Source organism: Sus scrofa, chromosome 5 (assembly GCF_054392235.1).
Source record: "Sus scrofa isolate SSC_HxYL_T2T_F1_AM1 chromosome 5, Sscrofa_HxYL_maternal_Yorkshire_Landrace_v2.0, whole genome shotgun sequence".
NCBI classification, from domain to species: domain Eukaryota; kingdom Metazoa; phylum Chordata; class Mammalia; order Artiodactyla; family Suidae; genus Sus; species Sus scrofa.
Window position 1 is genome coordinate 43572530 of NC_139387.1, and position 20058 is coordinate 43592587.

At 36.4% G+C, this 20058-nt stretch overlaps 1 protein-coding gene across 10 annotated transcripts in view; it reads right to left on the reverse strand.

The window, feature by feature from the left end:
• OSBPL8 (oxysterol binding protein like 8) overlaps positions 1–20058 on the reverse strand; it is a 176312-nt gene that overhangs the window by 40427 nt on the left and 115827 nt on the right. For all 10 annotated transcript variants that reach the window (XR_014845422.1, XM_013988328.3, XM_005655647.4 and 7 more), the window contains 5 exons: positions 16157–16227; positions 9036–9113; positions 6476–6577; positions 3918–4121; positions 888–972 (listed from right to left, as the gene is read on the reverse strand). Coding sequence is in view for 9 of the 10 variants with exons in the window: in XM_013988328.3 (XP_013843782.1) it covers positions 888–972; positions 3918–4121; positions 6476–6577; positions 9036–9113; positions 16157–16227 (540 nt within the window). In the remaining variant the exon portion in view is untranslated. The remainder of the gene's footprint in view (positions 1–887; positions 973–3917; positions 4122–6475; positions 6578–9035; positions 9114–16156; positions 16228–20058) is intronic.

Sequence of the window (20058 nt, forward strand, 5' to 3'; positions counted from 1 at the left end):
TATTTGAATGTCCCATATAAAAAAAAATCAGGCGTTCTTGTTGTGGGGCAAGAGGGATTGGTGGTATCTCTAGAGGCCTGGGATGCAGGTTTGATCCCCGGCCTGGCATGGTGGAATAAGGGTCCGGTGTTGCAGCAGCTGCAGCATAGGCCACAACTCCAGCTTGGATCTGATCCCTGGCCTGGGAACTCCATATGCCATGGCGCAGCCAAAAAGAGAAAAAAAAAAAAAAAAAAAATCAAAATAGTGTATACAATGTCTTATGTTAACGTTTAATGATAAAATAGAAACAGTATTAAATGTATTTCTAAAATGACAAAACTTAATGTGTTATCACAGAGAATACTAACTAAGTCAACAAGGCATTAATATGTCAATAAAAGATGGAGAAAAGGAGGTCTTGTTGTGGCTCAGTGGGTTACAAACCCGGCTAGTATCCATGAGGATGTGGGTTCAATCCCTGGCCTCACTCAGTGGGTTAAGGATCTGGTTGTCATGAGCTGTGGTGCTGGTCACAGTGGTGGCTTGGATCCCATGTTGCTATGGCTGTGGTATAGGCAGGCAGCTGCAGCTCTGACTTGATCCCTAGAGCCTAGGAATTTCCATATGCCACCAGATGTGGTCCTAAAAAACAAGGAAAAAAAGATGAAGAAGAAAACTCGAGGCTGCTAATTTATCATTCAATTATATAATGCTTCCTTCCCATCTGATTTCCCTGTTTGTTAGCCAAGTTAATGATATATTTACTGTCCTAAGCAATTTATGATTATAATACCTCTGCTGCAAATTCCAGCCTGAAGACACATTTCCCCAGAGGAAAATGAAGTGATATATAAAATAAACCCATAAAAATGAGGACCAAAATCCAATCCATCACTTGTATTTACCATCTGACTCTGAAGTGGCTCGGATGATTAAATAACTGCTAGGTAAGGGCTGAGTTATAGATCCAACTGCTTCACCTTTTGGACCCTTAAAAGAAAAATAAACAAAGTAAATGGTGTACAGTATTATGAGATCTCAACTTCGTATTATCTACTATTATCTATAATAATTTGAGGCATGTATTATAATTTTTAAAAGCAAACAAGCTTCAATTTCATGCTTCTTGAGAAGGTAACTGTTAGTATTGAGGAAAGTTTTCCTCTTCCAACAAATTTACGTCCTTACCTGGAAACTGATTTTATAGTTAACATTAAATATTACCTCTGCCTCTTGTTCACATGTTAAGAAGAAACCTAAAATTTACCATACTAGATGAAATTTTAATTTAACAGGGAATTTCTCTATCACAAAAGAAATACTAAATTTCTGGAGGCATAAAGAAATAGCTGGAAATATAGTTATAGTTTATAAGAAAAGGAGAAATAATTTTTTACTAGGTCCAGGGAAAAATGAATCTCCATTTCACAACCAATGACACACTTGTTTATAAATATCAACTTAAAAGCTAATTTTATTTTTCCAGAAACAAGAGAGAAAAAAATATATTGTTGCTGGTGGTGATGGGGTTGTTTTAGAAGTATACATCACCAAGAACTTTACAGTGATTAGTATCACCAAGGCTAATATTAGATGGACATAGTTCTTATCTGGAAAAAAAAATGAGGATAGAATTTATAATATAATTTTGATTGAAAAAGCATAATTTTTCAAGGTTGTCGGATCAAAGAGTAATACAGATTTTAAGAAGCATAAACATTAGCAAGTAAAGATGGACATTTAAAATGAAAAAAGCAGAAACAAATCAATATGATTTTAACAAACCCTGTAATATCCCTTGGGGACTTTAAAGTAGCTTTATAATTTATGGTCCAGTTCCCAGAATCCGAGTAGGGCAGGACTCTGAGTCCTGCACTTCAATCTTGATTCCATGCTAGAAAAATTACTTAAGTAACCTATTTAGGCCTCAATCCCTTTATATGGGTAAAAGAGGAAATTTGTATTACCCTTACAGGTATGAGTATTTTAAAAAGATTCCATGTAACATGCAGAAAAGAGTCCCTGACACAAAGTAAAAGTTTATAACCATAACCATTACCTAACCATAGACATTGACTTTGAAGCCGTTTAACAATGTCCTAAGCAGGTTTTGTTTGTGAAGAATATTCTCATGTTTATATAACTATACAAATCCCCCCCCACCAATATTTGGAGTGAAATAATTTGACATTTTAAAGTATTTTTTAATGATTTAAAAATTCATTATAATTTTTACGATTCCTAAGAATAGCAGTAAAGAATAAATCATATATATATAAAAGATTTTGAAACTTTTTTTTCACTTGAGAATTACATGATACAGAAATACCAGAGGTTTCACGGCTTGAATTCTTTCTCCTATGGGAAGTACATGATCTCAGAATAAAACTAACTTTGTAATCCTAAATTTACTCCTGCTATGACTCTGGACTACTGAAATAAAGGTAAAAGTCCAGGTCTTTTTCTAGGTGTATTAAGCAATATCCAACTAATTAAAAAGCTGAAGCTATTTTTAGTTAGCTCTAATCTCAATTAGGTTGTTTTCCTAAAGGAGGAGTCCTAATACCTTTATTCAAGTGTAACTGACTTAAGAAACTAAAACAAGGATCCTTTGTAAAAATTTAAGCTGAGAGTTCCCTGGTGACCTAGTGGTTAAGGATTTGGCATTGTGACGTAGTGGAAACAAATCCGACTAGGAACCATGAGGTTGTGGGTTTGATCCCTGGCCTTGCTCAGTGGGTTGAGGATCCAGCGTTGCCATGAGCTGTGGTGTAGGTCACAGACTCGTCTTGGATTTGGTGTTGCTGTGGCTGTGATGTAGGCCGGCAGCTGTAGTTCCATTTTGACCCCTAGCCTGGAAACCTCCATCTGCCGCAGTTGTGGCCCTAAAAATACAAAAGACAAAAAAAAAAAAAAAAGAATTTAACATTGTCACTGCTGTGGCTCCTTGTCCCTGGCCTGGAAACTTCTGCATGCCACAGGCACAGCCAAAAAAAAAAAAAAAAAGAAAAGAAAAAGAAAACTTAAGCCAGATTCATTTATTCAGTCAGCATGTATTACATGTCTACTGTTTGTAGAATTCCTTAGTAGTTTATCAAACAAAGGATTTCTATTTTCTAAGTGATCATGGTAATGCTTTTTAGTTATAAAAGCATTGAAGCTCCATTTTCAAAGAGAACGACCTCTCAAGAGTAAGTAGGACTGTTCTACTTATAGGCTTCTTATCTCATATTTACATCGCTACAGGAAAGACCACCAAAATAAATGGCCAATTCTGTTCTGGGGACCTTATAATTTGATAAAGAGAAAAACACATTAAACATGATACAATATTACAAGGCAAAGCTGGTAATTGCAAACTGAAAAAACAGTACTAACTGAATACCCATGGAAAAGAGATAATATAAATATAAATTTCAGAACATTTTCTGGAGAAATTTTTTTTTTTTTTTTTTGTCTTTTTGTTGTTGTTGTTGTTGTTGTTGCTATTTCTTGGGCCGCTCCCACGGCATATGGAGGTTCCCAGGCTAGGGGTCGAATTGGAGCTGTAGCCACCAGCCTACGCCAGAGCCACAGCAACTCGGGATCCGAGCTGCGTCTGCAACCTACACCACAGCTCACGGCAACGTCGGATCGTTAACCCACTGAGCAAGGGCAGGGACCGAACCCGCAACCCCATGGTTCCTAGTCGAATTCGTTAACCACTGCGCCACGACGGGAACTCCTGGAGAAATTTTTAAGTTTGATCTTAAAGGTAAAACTAAGGCTTTTGGCGCATATTTCACTGTGGGTAAAGAAAGAAAAAGGAATGGTGTAACTGAAAAGAGAAACATATTTTAAGCTGACAGAGGACAGCAATCATTCACTGATTTATCTCGGTTCTACTCATAGTCAGTCATCTCTACATTTTACCTATATAACAAATGCTTACTTACCTTCACCGCCCAAATAGACTGCTCCAAAGGATGGAAGAGTTTAAAACAAAAGCCATCTTTTTTTGATGGACGCTCAATGATCTCACAGGCATTCAGAAGGACTGTTCCTACCCATTGACCATTTTTTTGGGTTTTATAGATCAGTAGCACCCCGGGTTTCAACACACACCACAGTTTGGTCCAGCTCTTTAGAGTACCACGAATCTACAGAAAGATAAGTTTATTTAAGGAATAAGGCTCTGTTTTTATCTTTCTGCTTCACAAGATACTAATCAAAGAGAGGTAAATAGAGTATTTTAATCTAAAATTTCCATAGAATGTACACTTTAGATTCACTAGATATATGTTCGTTAAGCTACCAAAAGGCAAGCATGGCAAATAAACATGAAAATAGCATGACTCTTGCTTCTGAGGAACTTAAATTCTAAGGACAGACTGAGTCAACAGGTAGAAAATAACATACCAAGTAGAATGGTCTTCCTAACCAGGGCAGGGACCATTAAAATATACTTTCCTAGTACTGAGATCTGGAGCTTAAAGACTGAGTAAGTAGAGCCAATATAAGTCAGAAGGTGTTTTTCAGAATAACACTGAAGATGAATACCAGTATTACTTGAACTATCAAGGAAATTATCCTTAGACTTCCATTTTAGTAAGTGAATTTCCACAACAGATTTCATAAGGATTTTAGGTTAGAGGTTATATTTACTCTTGGGAAAGTGGAAAACTTTCATGGCTGGGGTGATTTTTTTAGGTGAGAGCTATGTACTAAAACTTCCTGGGAGTCAGGGTCTTACAAGGTCATTCTTAAAGTTAGCACTGGTCTAAAGATTCCTAACAAGTATCCTACAAGTAAGAATGATAAAGGGGACAGGGTGATTAGGATGGTAGAAAAGAAGGTAAAAATAAGTGGGTCTAGTCAAAGGCCAAAAGAATAAGGTACAAACAGATGGCCAATGGGCACATAAAAAGATGCTTGACATCATTAATTATTAGAGAAATGTGAATCAAAACTATAAAGAGGCACCACCTCACACCAGTCAGAATGACTGTCATTAAGAAGTCTAAAAATAATAAATGCTGGAGAGGGTGTGGAGAAAAGGGAATCCTCCTACACTATTGGTGGGAATTGTAAACTGGTACAACCACTATGGAAAACACTACGGAGGTTCCTCAGAAAAGTAAATCTAGAACTACCATATGATCTAGGAATCCCATTCCTGGGCATATATCCAGACAAAAATATAATTTAAAAAGACACATGCATTCCCATGGCAGGACTATTCATAATAGTCAAGACATGGAAACAATCTAAAATGTCCATTAAAAGATGAATGGATAAAGAAGATGTAGTACAACAACAACAACAACAACAACAACAAAGGAGTTCCTGTTGTGGCTCAGAGGTTAACAAATCCGACTAGGAACCATGAAATTGCAGGTTTGATCCTTGGCCTTGCTCAGTGGGTTAAGGATTTGGCATTGCCGTGAGCTGTGGTGTAGGTCACAGACGCAGCCTGGATCCCGCGTTGCTGTGGCTCTGGTGTAGGCCGGTGGCTACAGCTCCAATTAGACCCCTTGCCTGGGAACCTCCATATGCTGTGGGTGCAGCCCTAGAAAAGACAAAAAAAAAAGAAGATGTAGTACATATTAGCCATAAAAAAGAATGAAATAATGCCATTTGCAGCAACATGGAGGCAACTATAGACTACCATACTAAGTGAAGTAAATCAGAAAGAGAAAGACAAATACTATGTGATATCCCTTATGTGTATAACCTAAAATATGATGCAAATGAAACTATCTATGAAACAGAAACAGACTCACAGACATAGAGAACAGACTTGTGGTTACCAGGGGGTGGGGGAGGCAGTAGGGGAAGGAGAGATTGGGAATTTGGGGTTAGCAGATGCAAACTACTACATACAGAATGGACAAACAACAAGGTCCTACTACATAGCACAGGGAACTATATTCAATACTCTGTGATAAACCATAATGCAAAACAATAAACACATATATATATATAAAGAATGTATATACATATGTAAAACTGAATCACTTTGCTGTACAGTAGAAATTAAGACATTGTAAATCAATTATATTTGAATTTAAAAATAAGGAATGCAAACAGCAATACGTATGTTTTTCTGAAAATTAATGCTTTTCAAATAACTTTTACATTAACTTTGTCTTATAATTTCTCAAAAATGCACATATACCAAGTCTACAATAATATTAAGTGATAATGTGAACAGCAAACAAAATATTCCTTTATAGCATATTGATTAGACTATACCATGTCACATATATCAAAAAGCCTTTCTAAAAGAACTGCTATCCATATCTGATGCTATTGTTATGCAATGTTATGGTTCCTTCTTTCCATTAAGACTGGAACATAGATCCTCTGGGATACCATTAATAGCTTCTTTGTTAGTGAAAAACAATCTCCTAGGAATAGTTTTTGTCTTGTAGGCTTTAAGGGCACTCTGGGCTTTCCTATGCCAGTAGGTAAATATCCAGCAATTTGAATTCAAGAGTCAATACAAACTGACCTTCAACCAGTCAGCCATAACGATAACAGAAGGATCTGTGATTGTACTGAGTAACTCCTTTGTGGCTCTCTTCTTTTCTTCTCGGTAATTTTTCTTCTGTACCTATTTTTATAGAAATGACAGGAAAATTAAAATTTCATTAGAAGTAGGCAATTTCTTTTCAATTTTTTAGCTCTACAGAATGCAGAGTATAAAATTCTAAACTGGAGTTCCTGTCATGACTCTGCAGAAACAAATCTGACTAGGAACCATGAGATTGCGGGTTTGATTCCTGGCCTTGCTCAATGCATTAAAGATCTGGCGTTGCCATGGGCTGTGGTGCAGGTCACAGACATGGCTCAGATCTGGCGTTGCTGTGGCTGTTGCATAGGCTGGCAGCAACAGCTCTGACTAGACCCCCAGCCTGCTAACCTCCAAATGCCTTGGGTGCAGCCCTCAAAAAGACAGAAAAAAAAAAAAAAAAAAAAAAAAGAAAAAAATTCTAAACCTCTTAGAATTCAAGCATCTTAGGCTAGAAGAAGGTTTTTGTTTTGTTTTGTTTTGTTTTTTTGTTTGTTTGTTTTTTCCTATTTCTTTGGGCCGCTTCTGCGGCATATGGAGGTTCCCAGGCTAGGGGTCGAATCGGAGCTGTAGCCACTAGCCTACGCCAGAGCCACAGCAACGCACGATCCGAGCCGCGTCTGCAACCTACACCACAGCTCACGGCAACGCCGGATCGTTAACCCACTGAGCAAGGCCAGGGATTGAACCCGCAACCTCATGGTTCCTAGTCGGATTCGTTAACCACTGCGCCATGACGGGAACTCCTGTTTTGTTTTGTTTTTTTAAGATTTGGTAGGATTTTCAGAAAAGCAAGATTAGAATCTAGTTTTTCTGATCACTAGTCCAGTTCTCTGTATATTTTTAAAGAATTTTACCTTTTAAAATTATACAGTACATGAATACAAACTCATAGTAAAAATTTCAAACAACACTAGTAAAGCTAAAGGGCATTTTTATTATACTCTATCTTATCCTGATCCCCAAAACTGATGACTATTAACCTTAAGGAAAATGCTACCCTTTCAGGCCTTTTCTATGTATACAACCTATAGAAATACATAGCTTTTGTGTTTGTTTTTGTTTTTTTAATACATAAAAAAGATTCTCCTGTCAATATTTTTTGTAGCATTTCACTTCTATTTCCATTCTAATGTCTACTTCATTCTTTTAACTGCTATACAATATTCCTAGTATGAATACAATAATAAGACGTAACATTTATTGGGCACATTCTGTGTACCAGCGGCTGTTATAAACACTTTATATGTATTACCTCATTAATACTGACAATAACCTTGGGAAGTAGGACTATCATTATTCTGATTTTAGAGATGAGAAAACTGAGGGACAAAGAATAACTTGCCCAGTAACTCACACAGTAAGTCTTAGAAGCAGAATTCAAATAGAGGCAGACTGGCTCTAAAAGACAGGCTTTTAATCACCATGCTATACTGCTTTTATAATTTTTCTTACTATAGTCTCTTACTGATGTAAATCTACTCTGTTGTCAGTTTTTCATATACAAACAACTGGTAATTTTGCTCTTTTTCCTGACACATAGCTATAAATAATTCAGAAACTACCAACAGTGAAATTCATTCAAATTACCAGAGTTTTACCCTTCATAAGTCACTTCTGAGATAATCTGGGTAAGCAGCCGTGGATTAATGAAATATTATTATTGCTTTGTTACTATTTATAAATGGGAGAAAATAACCTATGAGCGATTTCTTTTAAAAACCATAACACAAAATCCTCCTAGCTACATTTAATGGTAAAGAGATTTACATGCACACAACAAAGTTTTAATAGTTAACAAAGTTAGACTTTGATAACTGAATCACTTTTCTGTACAGCAGAAATTAACATATCATTGTGAATCAACTATACTTTAATAAAAAATTTTAAACTTTTTTATTAATATGCATATCTGAATTAACAGATTTAATATGGGGTTGCAAATGCAAACATATACAGGATTAGATATGGGAAAAAAATGAGAGTTAAAGAGACTATATGAGAATCAAGAATCAACTGGAAAGCATATGTCTCTTAAGCTCCAGGATCTGTGGCTATTTTGGAAGACAGGCCCAAGATCATATATTTCTTAAGAGAAGCTGGAACTCTGTACTTGTAACTGTTGGCTCAAATTTTTAAAAATTGTGTAGATCAAAAAAAAAAAAAAATCTATCCATGGGCCAAATTCAGCCCATGATATACACTTAGTAAATGCAAATTTCAAAGGGCAGCAAAGCTTCCCATCAGGTGTTCCATAGCACAGTGATGTCCCTGGCTTAAGTATAACTATGCAGAAACATCTAGGCCTCAGCCCTGCTCCCAAACAGCCAGCTGAGGCCAGAGCAGCCCTGGGACAGTCATCAAAGGGCCTTGTCAGCTGACTCCAGTGTGATATACAAACATTAACTTTTTTTTCCTGTAATTTTTCTTTATCTTATTAGCCTACTTTCAAAAGCACATGCAAAGCATAACATTAGTTATAAAATAACTGGAAACTAACCTTGAGAGATTCTTTTTTTGTGAGCTTGCTTGAAGCTGAATTATCCTTCTCCGAGCCATTATAAAGTTTAGATTCAGACTGAAATCACATAGAAATGAAGAAAAGAGAAATAACAATTAAAACTGCCATTTATTCTATATATACATATGGCATATAAAAACTAATATTAAAACTATGTTTGTGAGGGGTTGCCGTTGTGGTGCAGTGGAAATGAATCCGATAGGAACCACTGGTTGTGGGTTAGATCCCTGGCCTTGCTCAGTGGGTTAAGGATCCAGCGTTGCCGTGGACTGTGGTGTAGGTTGAAGGCATGGTTCAGATCCTGTGTTGCTGTGGCTGTGGTGTAGGCCATCATATGTAGCTCCAATTCGATCCCTAGCCTGGGAACCTCCATGTGCCGTGGGTGCAGCCTTAAAACAACAACAAAAAAAAACTATGTTTGTGACATTGTTCCCATTTATTGCTGTGACTCAGGCAAATATCAACTTTCAAATACTGATTTTCCCTATACAATATTTGGGTTTGAAAACAAATCCACACTAAAGCCACAAAAACACAAAAATAAAAACATCAGTAGCTTAGTTTATAATGTGAGGTTAAATAACATCACATAAATTTTTACATTCTATTTTTCACAGTATTTCTGAAAAATACAATTATTTATTTATTCTTAGGACCAACATATCCAAAGCAATGTAATATTTTAACTTGAAATATTCTAAAAACAAAACAAAACAAACCCAAAAAACTTTGGCAAGCTGCTGTACACACTGCCCTGTTACTACTTCTCCAAAGGGAATAAATACAAATATCTTCAGAACTAGTACTGAAACACTCTAATTTGTACAGAGTTGAAAAATCAATACTCCTAGTATCTATTTCTTCCTAACTACCCATGCCCCTAAATTATTATTGTCTTATATTTGTTTCCTGACCTTGTTTATACTTGATATTTCTATTCAGTCTTCATGAGAACACTGATAAATAGGCATTACAAGTGCTTTTATCTCCATTTACAAATCATGAAAGGGAGACTCAGTGAGGTTGCTATTTCTAAAATCAATCAGTAGCAGAGATCAGAACCTGGGCCTTCTCATCCAGTACTCTTTCAGAAGGCTATTTTCTTCCACCAGAGCAGAAGAATATAAAACTAAATGTGCCCCCTATAAATCCTGGAACAATAAAATTAAACATATTCCTTTACTGTCTTTTTACTATTGTTAGAAATGGAAGAAGGTACTTAAAGTTCATAGCATTACTCCCAGTGCCAAGAAAGTCTATGTAACTTAATCCAAACCGTAGCTTTCAAATATTTCATGTCCAGCTCTGTATAATATCACTAGATGTGCTCAAGGATGAAAAACTTTGGGTATAAAACTCCCTCACTCAATTTAAAAATTCCTGAGGATAAGGATCATCTTATTCATCAATTGTACCCAGATATCACCTGGAGAAAAGAAAGGGCTCCAAAAGTACCTGCTGAATTAATAAAATGAAAATGAAACTAGCATTTACAGCTAATTTCTTTCCTCTCTCCTAAAAGTACTTCTGCTACTTAGCACAAAATACAGATTATTATGCTAATCGTAATAACTGGCTGACCTGGAAGGGAACTGCAAACTACACTCAATGTAGAAGGTGTGAATTAACCTGATTACATTTTTATTAAAGTTACTCCTCTGAGGAGTTCCCTGGTGGCCTAGCAATTAAGGATCCAGCATTGTCACTGCTGTGGCCTAGGTTCAATCCCTGGCCAGGGAACTTCTGCATGCCACAGGTGTGGCCAAAAAAAAAAAGGTACTCCTTTAGGAAGTGGACTTGAAACATTATATAGCTTACTCCCAGAATGACAGGCTTTACTATGATACTGAAACAATTTCACAAAAGTCCTCAAGCCAAAGAGGTCTCTGTCCTCTCCTTGCCACTGGAAACCCAAAGATGAAACAGCTACTGGCAGAAGAATATTATGGTCTCTATTTCCCACAGCTTAACAGGAAAATGTGTATCATAATGTACTTTTTAGATACTATTATGTGAAGAATACTAATAGTATTAGTTAAAAGTTAATGAAAATAAATGACTGTTTAACTCTTTTATCAAGTACTATGATGTGTGTGCTCTTCCTCATTTAATCCTCGAAGCAACCCTATGAGACAGTGGCTGCTAATAAAGAAACTAGGACTAACATATTAAATAACTTCCCAAAGTCACAGAGCCATAGCAGGTGATATGGGATTTGTACTCTGGTGTGTCAGTCTCAGGCTCTTAGCCATCTCACTACATTAATTTTTCATCTCTTAAAACTGTTCATATAGAATCTCAGACTCAACTTTAAGACGTCTTTATGAACAACAGGAAATCTACTTCCCTGGACAAGACAAAATCTGGCTTGGAGATTCCTAAAAAGTTCTAGTATATAAGGGACCAGCAGGCCTGTCAGGTATCACACGAGCTTGGTAATTACAGCACACACACACACACACACACACACTTCAAGGAATCCTTGCCCTACAATGTAGCTAGTTCTGAAGAAAAATAAAAATCCAATGACCAAGTCCTATAGTCTTTCTAATATGGTATACTTAAGTTTTCTCAATCAAGTTACCTTTTTTTTTTTTTTTTTTTTTTTTTCTTTTACAGCTGCACTTGGAGCAACTGGAAGTTCCTGGGCTAGGGGTTGAATTGGAGCTGCAGCTGAAGCCTATGTCACAGCCATGGCAACAATGGATCTAAGACACATCTGCCACCTACACCACAGCTTGTAGAAACGCCAGATCCTCAACCCACTGAGTGAGGCCAGGGATTGAACTTGCATCCTCACAAACACTATGTCAGGTTTGGGAACTCCAACAAGTTACCTTTTAAATTCCAAAAATCTTAAACTGTTTTTGTTGGAAATAAACTGAGTTTTCTTTCTTTTATAACCTTAAAGACTACTATCTTCATGATGACACCCTATGGGCTGTGTGACTACGGGAAAGTATTCAATCTCTTCCAGGCCTAGTTGCCTCATTTGTAAAATAAGGATATTCATACTAACTCATAGGGTTGCTCTGAGGGTTAGATGAGGTAGTATGAGTGATATGTTTAACAGAGCACTTGTGTGTCAAATTTGTCAGAGCACTATTTTGTATCAAGTTTGTGACTATCTAAATTGCAAGTGCTGTCAAAAACTTGACCTTTAGGGAGTTCCTGTCATAGCACAGCAAAAATAAATCCAATTAGGAATCATGAGATTGGCAGGTTCGATCCTTGGCCTCGCTCAGTGGGTTAAGGATCTGGCGTTGCTGTGTCTGTAGCATAGGCCAGCAGCTGTAGCTCCAATTCGACCTCTAGCCTGGAAATCTCCATATGCCGTGAGTGCTGCTCTATAAAGCAAAAACAAAACAAAACAAAACTTGACCTTTAATAAATGGAATATTAACATACGGGAATGCTTTCAACTTGCTTTGAAAATTATAAGATACTGAAGATATAGGATTAATAACAATAATGATAAGTTACTAGGACAAATATTTTCATTTAGAAAGGTTGTTTTTTTTTTTTTAAATGTCCAAGTAAATACATTTTTAACAGCAAGTGACAGATGACTTAGCAAACCTATAGGCAAGCAGACTGATGACGGGGAAATAAGTCAAGAGATCTGGGCTCAGAAACCCTTATCCTTTTAATAGGATTCCTTCCATCCCCCTAGACATAATACTCATGCTGACAATTCCTTTCATTGAGATGGACAATTAAAATTTTATTTTAAAATGCTAAAAGGAAGGTGTGATGATTTGATTAACTGACTTCTCTAATTCACTCATTTCCAGGATGCATGAGAAATAAGAACTGCCTTTATTTTAAAAATGGCTGGGGCTGGTGGAAGAAGAATTGCGCTTACTGGTCTCAAACGTGTATTTTTTTTTTTTTTTTTTGTCCTTTTGCCATTTCTTGGGCCGCTCCCATAGCATATGGAGGTTCCCAGGTCAAATCAGAGCTGTAGCCACTGGTCTAGGCTGGAGCCACAGCAACTTAGGATCTGAGCCACGTCTGCAACCTACACCACAGCTCACGGCAATGCCAGATCCTTAACCCACTGAGCAAGACCAGGGATTGAACCCGCAACCTCATGGTTCCTAGTCGGATTTGTTAACCACTGAGCCACGACGGGAACTCCTCAAACGTGTATTTTTAAGAAATAACACAACCCCAAATTCAATGACCAAAATAACAGTATTGATACTTTTTGCATAAAATTCATAAAAAATGATAAGGTTAAAGCTATTTAATGGTCTGAATTATACAGATCAATCCTAGAAGGAATAAGGATTTTGTTTCTCAAAGTTACTTAGATAAGAATAAAATCTTTAGGGAAATCCCATCGTGGCGCAGTGGTTAAACGAATCCGACTAGGAACCATGAGGTTGCAGGTTTGATCCCTGGCCTTGCTCAGTGGGTTAAAGATCCGGCGTTGCCGTGAGCTGTGGTGTAGGTTGCAGATGCGGCTCAGATCCCAAGCTGCTGCGGCTCTGGTGTAGGCTGGTGGCTACAGCTCTGATTAGACCCCTAGCCTGGGAACCTCCATATGCCATGGCAGCAGCCCTAGAAAAGGCAAAAAGACAAAAAAATAAAATAAAATAAAATAAAATAAAATCTTTAGAATTCCATGAGAATAAGATTTGATCATAAATGTATACATTTTAGGATTATTCTGAAAAATAATAGAGTGGAATGTATATTAAAATAAGGACAAACTAGTCACTATGCATCTTTTAAGCTAATAGAGTAAACCAATATTAAATCTAAGTTAAGACAGAACCAGTATGATTCAGCTCTTGGAAAATAACAGAATGAATTTTACTTATACCAAATAGTTACCATGTCAAGAAGCCCATTCTTTCACTGTAGTTCTTTATTCAAAGGAAGAAAAACAAATTCTCAAATACCTACTATTAACCAGGCACTTTGCCAGGCACTTAAAGTATCATAATCTGGGAGGTATAGATCTTATCTCCTTTGTACAGATAAGAAAAGTGAAGCCACTCTAAATTCTAGCCCTACCACTTTGGGAAGTTACTTAACTTCAGTTTGTTCACTTACAAAATAGGGCCAATAATACCTGTTATGAGAGTTAAGAATGACATTTATCATGCTCTTATATTACAAAGAAACTTTAATATCATTATAATTAGCCCCTTAGAAATCATAGGTAATGTATGAGAGTCAAGATTCAAACTCACTTTTTTGACTCTAAAGCAGTGAACGACTGCGGTCCAGTAGAACTTTCTGAATAACAGAAATGTTCTCTATCTGAATGATCAAATATGGTACTGAGCTACTGAGTTTTGGCTATGACTGATCTGCATAGTTGAGACTGAGGAACCAAATTTCTAATTTTATTTCATTTTAATTTAAAGAATTATATACAAGTAGGTGCTACTGTACTCAAAGTGCAGTCCTAAAGCCTATGTTTCCTTTTTTTTCATTAATGCACACTGCTTCATTAAGGTATGTAGGCTTGCCTTTCAGGCTCCCTACCATCCCCTCACCCTCCTATTTAGAAACTACATGTAGATGGCTGTGGTAGGTAGGTCTGGGATTTAGATTTCTGAGTAGGAATACCACTATACCATATATTCACCAATTCTGGCATTAATTGCTTGAAAATAGGTTTTTTAAATTCCATAAATTTCACTGTATTTTTAACCATGTCAGAATCAAGATAAATTATGTCCTCATTAATTATGTGTCTCATATAAAATGACAAAGGCATTTCTCATGTATATGTTATATACACAGACTTTCACCTGAAGTACTTAGCACATATAAGTATAGGATGGACTGTTATGTAACTTAAAAAGTTTAGTGTGAAAAAAATGTGTGTAAAACATACCATGGACTATGATAAAAATATATTGTGGAATCCTTTCAACTACTCTCAAGAATAGGAACAAAAAATGTAGGGTTTTAAAAGCAAAGCCTGCTGCTGAGAATAGCAGACAATTTACTAGCTTAAGAAATAGATTTTCTTAGTCATTGAAGTTTGATTACACAAACACAAAAGCTTCCCCTACTACTAAACCTGACCAGACATAGTAGTACAAAATCAAAACCAGTGACAAATTATAGAAAATCCAGTGAATTACAAACCCATAGGAAAGACAATGCATCATACAGTGCTTCTCAAATTTGAACAGTACTCTTTAAAGAAAAAAATTCTCAACAGACTTAAGAATATGCACAAATATCCCGGTTTGAGAATTACTTATTTAGGGAACTATGTCTTATTTTAAGAAATTGTCTTTCAATTGCAAGCTATTACAGTAAGAGATGTTTGGCCTTTAAATGGCAAAAAGTACATTTATTTTTTTTCTTTGGCCTTGCCTGTGGCATGTGGAAATTCCTGGGACATGGATCAAACCTGTACCATAGCAGTGACCCAAGGCACTTCAGTGACAATGCTGGATCCTTGACCTGCTGCTCCACAAGAGAACTCCTAAATGTACTTTTTTTTTGGTCTTTTTTCTAGGGCCACACCCTTGGCACATGGAGGTTCCCAGGCTAGGGGTCGAATTGGAGCTGTAGCCACCAGCCTTTGCCACAGCCACAGCAACGCGGGATCCAAGCCGCATCTGCGACCTACACCACAGCTCACAGCAACACCGTGATCCTTAACCCTCTGAGCGAGGCCAGGGATCAAACCCGCAACCTCATGAATTCCTAGTGGGATTCATTAACCACTGAGCCACAACAGGATTATCAATTGATTATATTTTGATTATCAGTTGAATGAATCCAAAAAAACTTCCCCAAGATTGTTTTTTTTTTAAAAAAACAATGAACCCTGACTATTTCTCTCCATGGTACCCACAGAGATACACTGCTGTCACAGACACCCCAGAAACAACAGCATTCTAGAGAGATCACTGGTTACCAATAGGCTGTATTTCCAAGTAACCAATATCACCTAAATAGGCACCAGTGGAACTTTCTTTTTTTCACCCAAACTACACAGTTTACATATATCAACATAAAAACATCTCATAAAAATCTGATAGGATTTCAGTGTTAGCTCACTCATCTTGAATATTAGAAAAATGTTAGGATCATATATTTGAAGACAACAATATGCTTACCTTGCTCTTTGACATAGAAACTGAAGATTCATCTTTATTTTGAGAAATGTCTTCCTTTCCTCTTTCAAAACCTTTAAAAACATGATTACCTCAGTATTTGAACATATAAATAGGCATTCAAAAAGCTATTCAATTTCAAATATACATTATATTTGATATATATCAGTGCAAGAAAGTCTAAACTGAACATACCATTTTAAACAACTATGGTTTAAAGACTACCAAAGGGACATCTGTAGTATAGTAATTCATTAGAATAAACCAAGGCTTACAGAGGCACTGATCCCTTTTCCTGAATCCATCAACATAAACTAAATATCTGTTTTCTCTGCTCATTCACTTGGCATGAATTCAACTCATGGAAATTTTATTTCAGTTAGGTGTTTTCTAACAAATAATCCTAAATGACAGAACCAGCCCAACATATTTTCACAACTCTTGCCAAACAATTCCAGAATTGGTGATAAAAGAAAACTAGAGAAATAAATCTGAATTGAGGGACAGACTTTTAAAAAGTCCAATAATGTGTTTATTGTGAGAATTAAATGAGGATGTATAGGAAGCGCTTAGCATAGTATTTGCACATAGTATGTATTCAATTAACACTGACCTTTAATATTATCACTGTTGCTTTTTTTTTTTTAGGGTTGTACTTGTAACATATGGAAGTTCCTGGACTAGGGGTTGAATTGAAGCTGCAGCTGCCAGTCTACATCATAGCCATAGCAATGCTGGACCCGAGCTCCATCTGCGACCTTGGCCATAGCTTGGGTCAATGCCAGATCCTTAACCCACTAAGCGAGGCCAGGGATTGAACCCACATCCTCACAGAGACTACACTGGGTCCTTAACCTCTGAGCCACAGTGGGAACTCCATTGTTATTTACTATTGCTATATAAATTTTAAGATCTAAAAATATGAGTGCACTGGGGTAAACATGCACACATCTTTGCAATCATGTAACATTTTAATAGAGCACTATGCCTAAAGTAATCAACAAGTTAATGCTGAGGGGGTATAACTAGAGAAATGCTAATGCTGACAGGCATAAGAGGAGCACTACTTATTCTGTTCTTTCTACTTTTGAAGATGAGTAATATTAACTCTTCCCCACTATTCTGAGTCCATTAAAAGCCTATATTAAATATACAATCATTCCTAAAGCAGTGCTTAAAAAGTCATCAGTAGTACTAGTAACTGAAGCATTTAAAAATCATTTCTAGCATATAAATTCTTCTGTATTTGGTTTATATTAACTAAAACAAATCCATTCCATCTTCACTTTTGTTTTCTTGGGCCTTCCTTCCACATGTTCCCTGACCAGGTCTCAAACTTGTGCCTCAGCAGCAACATGAACCACAACAGTGACAACACCAGATCCTTAACACGCTGAGCCACCAGGGAACTCCACATTCCATTTTCTTAATCCAGAGATTTTACTGATTTTTTTTTTGTAATATGAATAAATGATCTTTTTTCATTCTATCTCTAATAAGGATTAGGATCAGTTAATCCTAAAACTGAGGGGGGAAAAAAAACTTTCATAAATCTGACATGGAATTTTAAATGAAAACTTACCAGAATTGGAAACTCTCCCCCCTCCCCCCCCCCTTTTTTTTTTTTTTTTTTGCTTTTTAGGGCTGCACCTGCAGTATACTGAAGTTTCCAGGCTAGGGCTTGAATTGGGGCTGCAGCTGCCGGCCATAGTCATAGCAATGCAGGATCAGAGCTGCATCTTCAACCTACACCATAGCTCACAGTGATGCCAGATGCTTAACCCACTGAGTGAGGCCAGGGATCAAACCTATATTCTCATGGACATTAGTCAGGTTCATTACCACTGATCCACAATGGGAACTTCCCAGAATTTGAGGTGTAAAGCAAACCAAAGTTACATAACTGAATTTAAAATTTTTAAACTATTCATTCAGAGTAATGAACATTTTGTGATAAGTATTTCTCAATATCAATAAATTAACATAAATTATTTCAAAGACCTAAATATATATACAAGTGAACAAAGATTTTCTAAATGCATATGTTATGAATGGAAGAAAGATGATGTCTTTTTTCATTCTTGTAAGAACAGACTTTTACTTCAATTTCTCTAATGCAATTTAGCTGAATCTAGATCAATCCATTCATCAATGTAAGAAAAATGCCCATTTCACTGTGTCTACATTTTCATATTAAAAACAGAACAGTAAATTAAAACAAAGTAGAAGTTATAAATCTGAATAGACCTTTTTTGAACATGTAAATATGTCTTGCAGAAAGCTTCAAATACTTAAAAAGGACACTCATACAAAAAAAAAAAAAAAGACAAAATTAAAGCAAAAGAAGAGAAAAAATGAAAGAAAGAGGCACTCATAAACCTAGACTGCATATTATCTGTCAGACCAATAAATGAATCCTGTTTTAAAAGATTTTCTAGGAGTTCTCGTTATGGCTCAGTGGTTAACGAATACGACTAGGAATCATGAGGTTGCCAGTTCCATCCCTGGCCTCGCTCAGTGGGTTAAGGATCTGGCATTGCCGTGAGCTGTGGTGTAGGTCACAGACGCAGCTTGGATCTGGCTCCAGAGCTACAGCTCGGATTAGACGCCTAGCCTGCAAATCTCCATATGCCGTGATGCGGCCCTAGACATAGCCCTAGAAAGAAAAAACAAACAAACAAAAGATCTTCTATACCTCACACTTGCAAATCAAATCATTATTTTAAAAGCTGGCCCTGATAATTTCCAAGTTATTTAAAATAATAGCAGGATAAAGCAAAAGGTTCTCAAAGTCCAGTCAAATAATTTTGAGTTTCAGCTACATGCAAATAGGTAGATGATTAGCATAAAATTCAGAGACCGTATAAAAATGTTAAAAAGCCTTAAAAAGAAAACACTGCCATATTGTACACTAAGTTTTCAAGGGTAATCTGAAGGTAAACAAAGCAAAAAGCACTGCATGAGGGACTCTTTCTTTTGACTAGATAAAAGTGGCTTCCTAAAAACATGCAAAACAGTCTTACAATGCAGAATAGTCTCAGATCATAAATTTTCACCAAGTTTGCTTATTAGCAATGGTGGTAGTAAATTCTCTTCCTACTATCCTGCTCACTGCCACCATAGATGGAAACCTACATCCGACTAAGATGGGTAAGACTAAAAGGACTAACACCATCTAAATACAGGCTGGAATATGGAGGAACTGGAACTCTATTCACTACTGGTGGGACTATAAATAGCATAATCACTTTGGAAAACTATTTGACAGTATCTAAAAAACTGAAAGTTCTCATTCTAACAGAGCGTTTCTCATCTGATCCTAGATATACCCACCAGAGATGACTGCATTCATGTTCATTAAGAGACAGATACAAAAATGCTCACAGAAGTCTTATTCATAATTGCAAAATCTGGAGGCAACTCAAATAACTATTAATAAACGAATGTATTAGATTATAGTCATACAACGGAATGATACACAGCAATGAAAAAGAATCAATTATCACTATACAAAACAACAAACAGACTATTGAGTGAAAAAAACTACCTCTCACCATCATCAAAAAAAAAAAAAAAAAAAAAAGAGCACATACCATAAGATTCCATTTGTATAAAGGCCAGGGATTAGCAAACCTAATCTATTCTATGGTGTTCGAAATTGGAAAACTGGTTTATCTCTGTTGTAGGAGAAACTGACTAGGAGGGACATGAGAGGGTCTTCTGGGGATCTAGGAAACGGTTACATGTGTCAATACATAACTAAAAATCCAAAAAGCTGTACACTTAACTATAAGCTATGCCTCAGTAAAAAATAAAAAAATTCAGATATTCTTCCTTTTTTTCTAGTTTATTAGACTTCTCCTGCTTTGACATCTTTTCTTCCTTAGCCTATATCTCTTTAACCT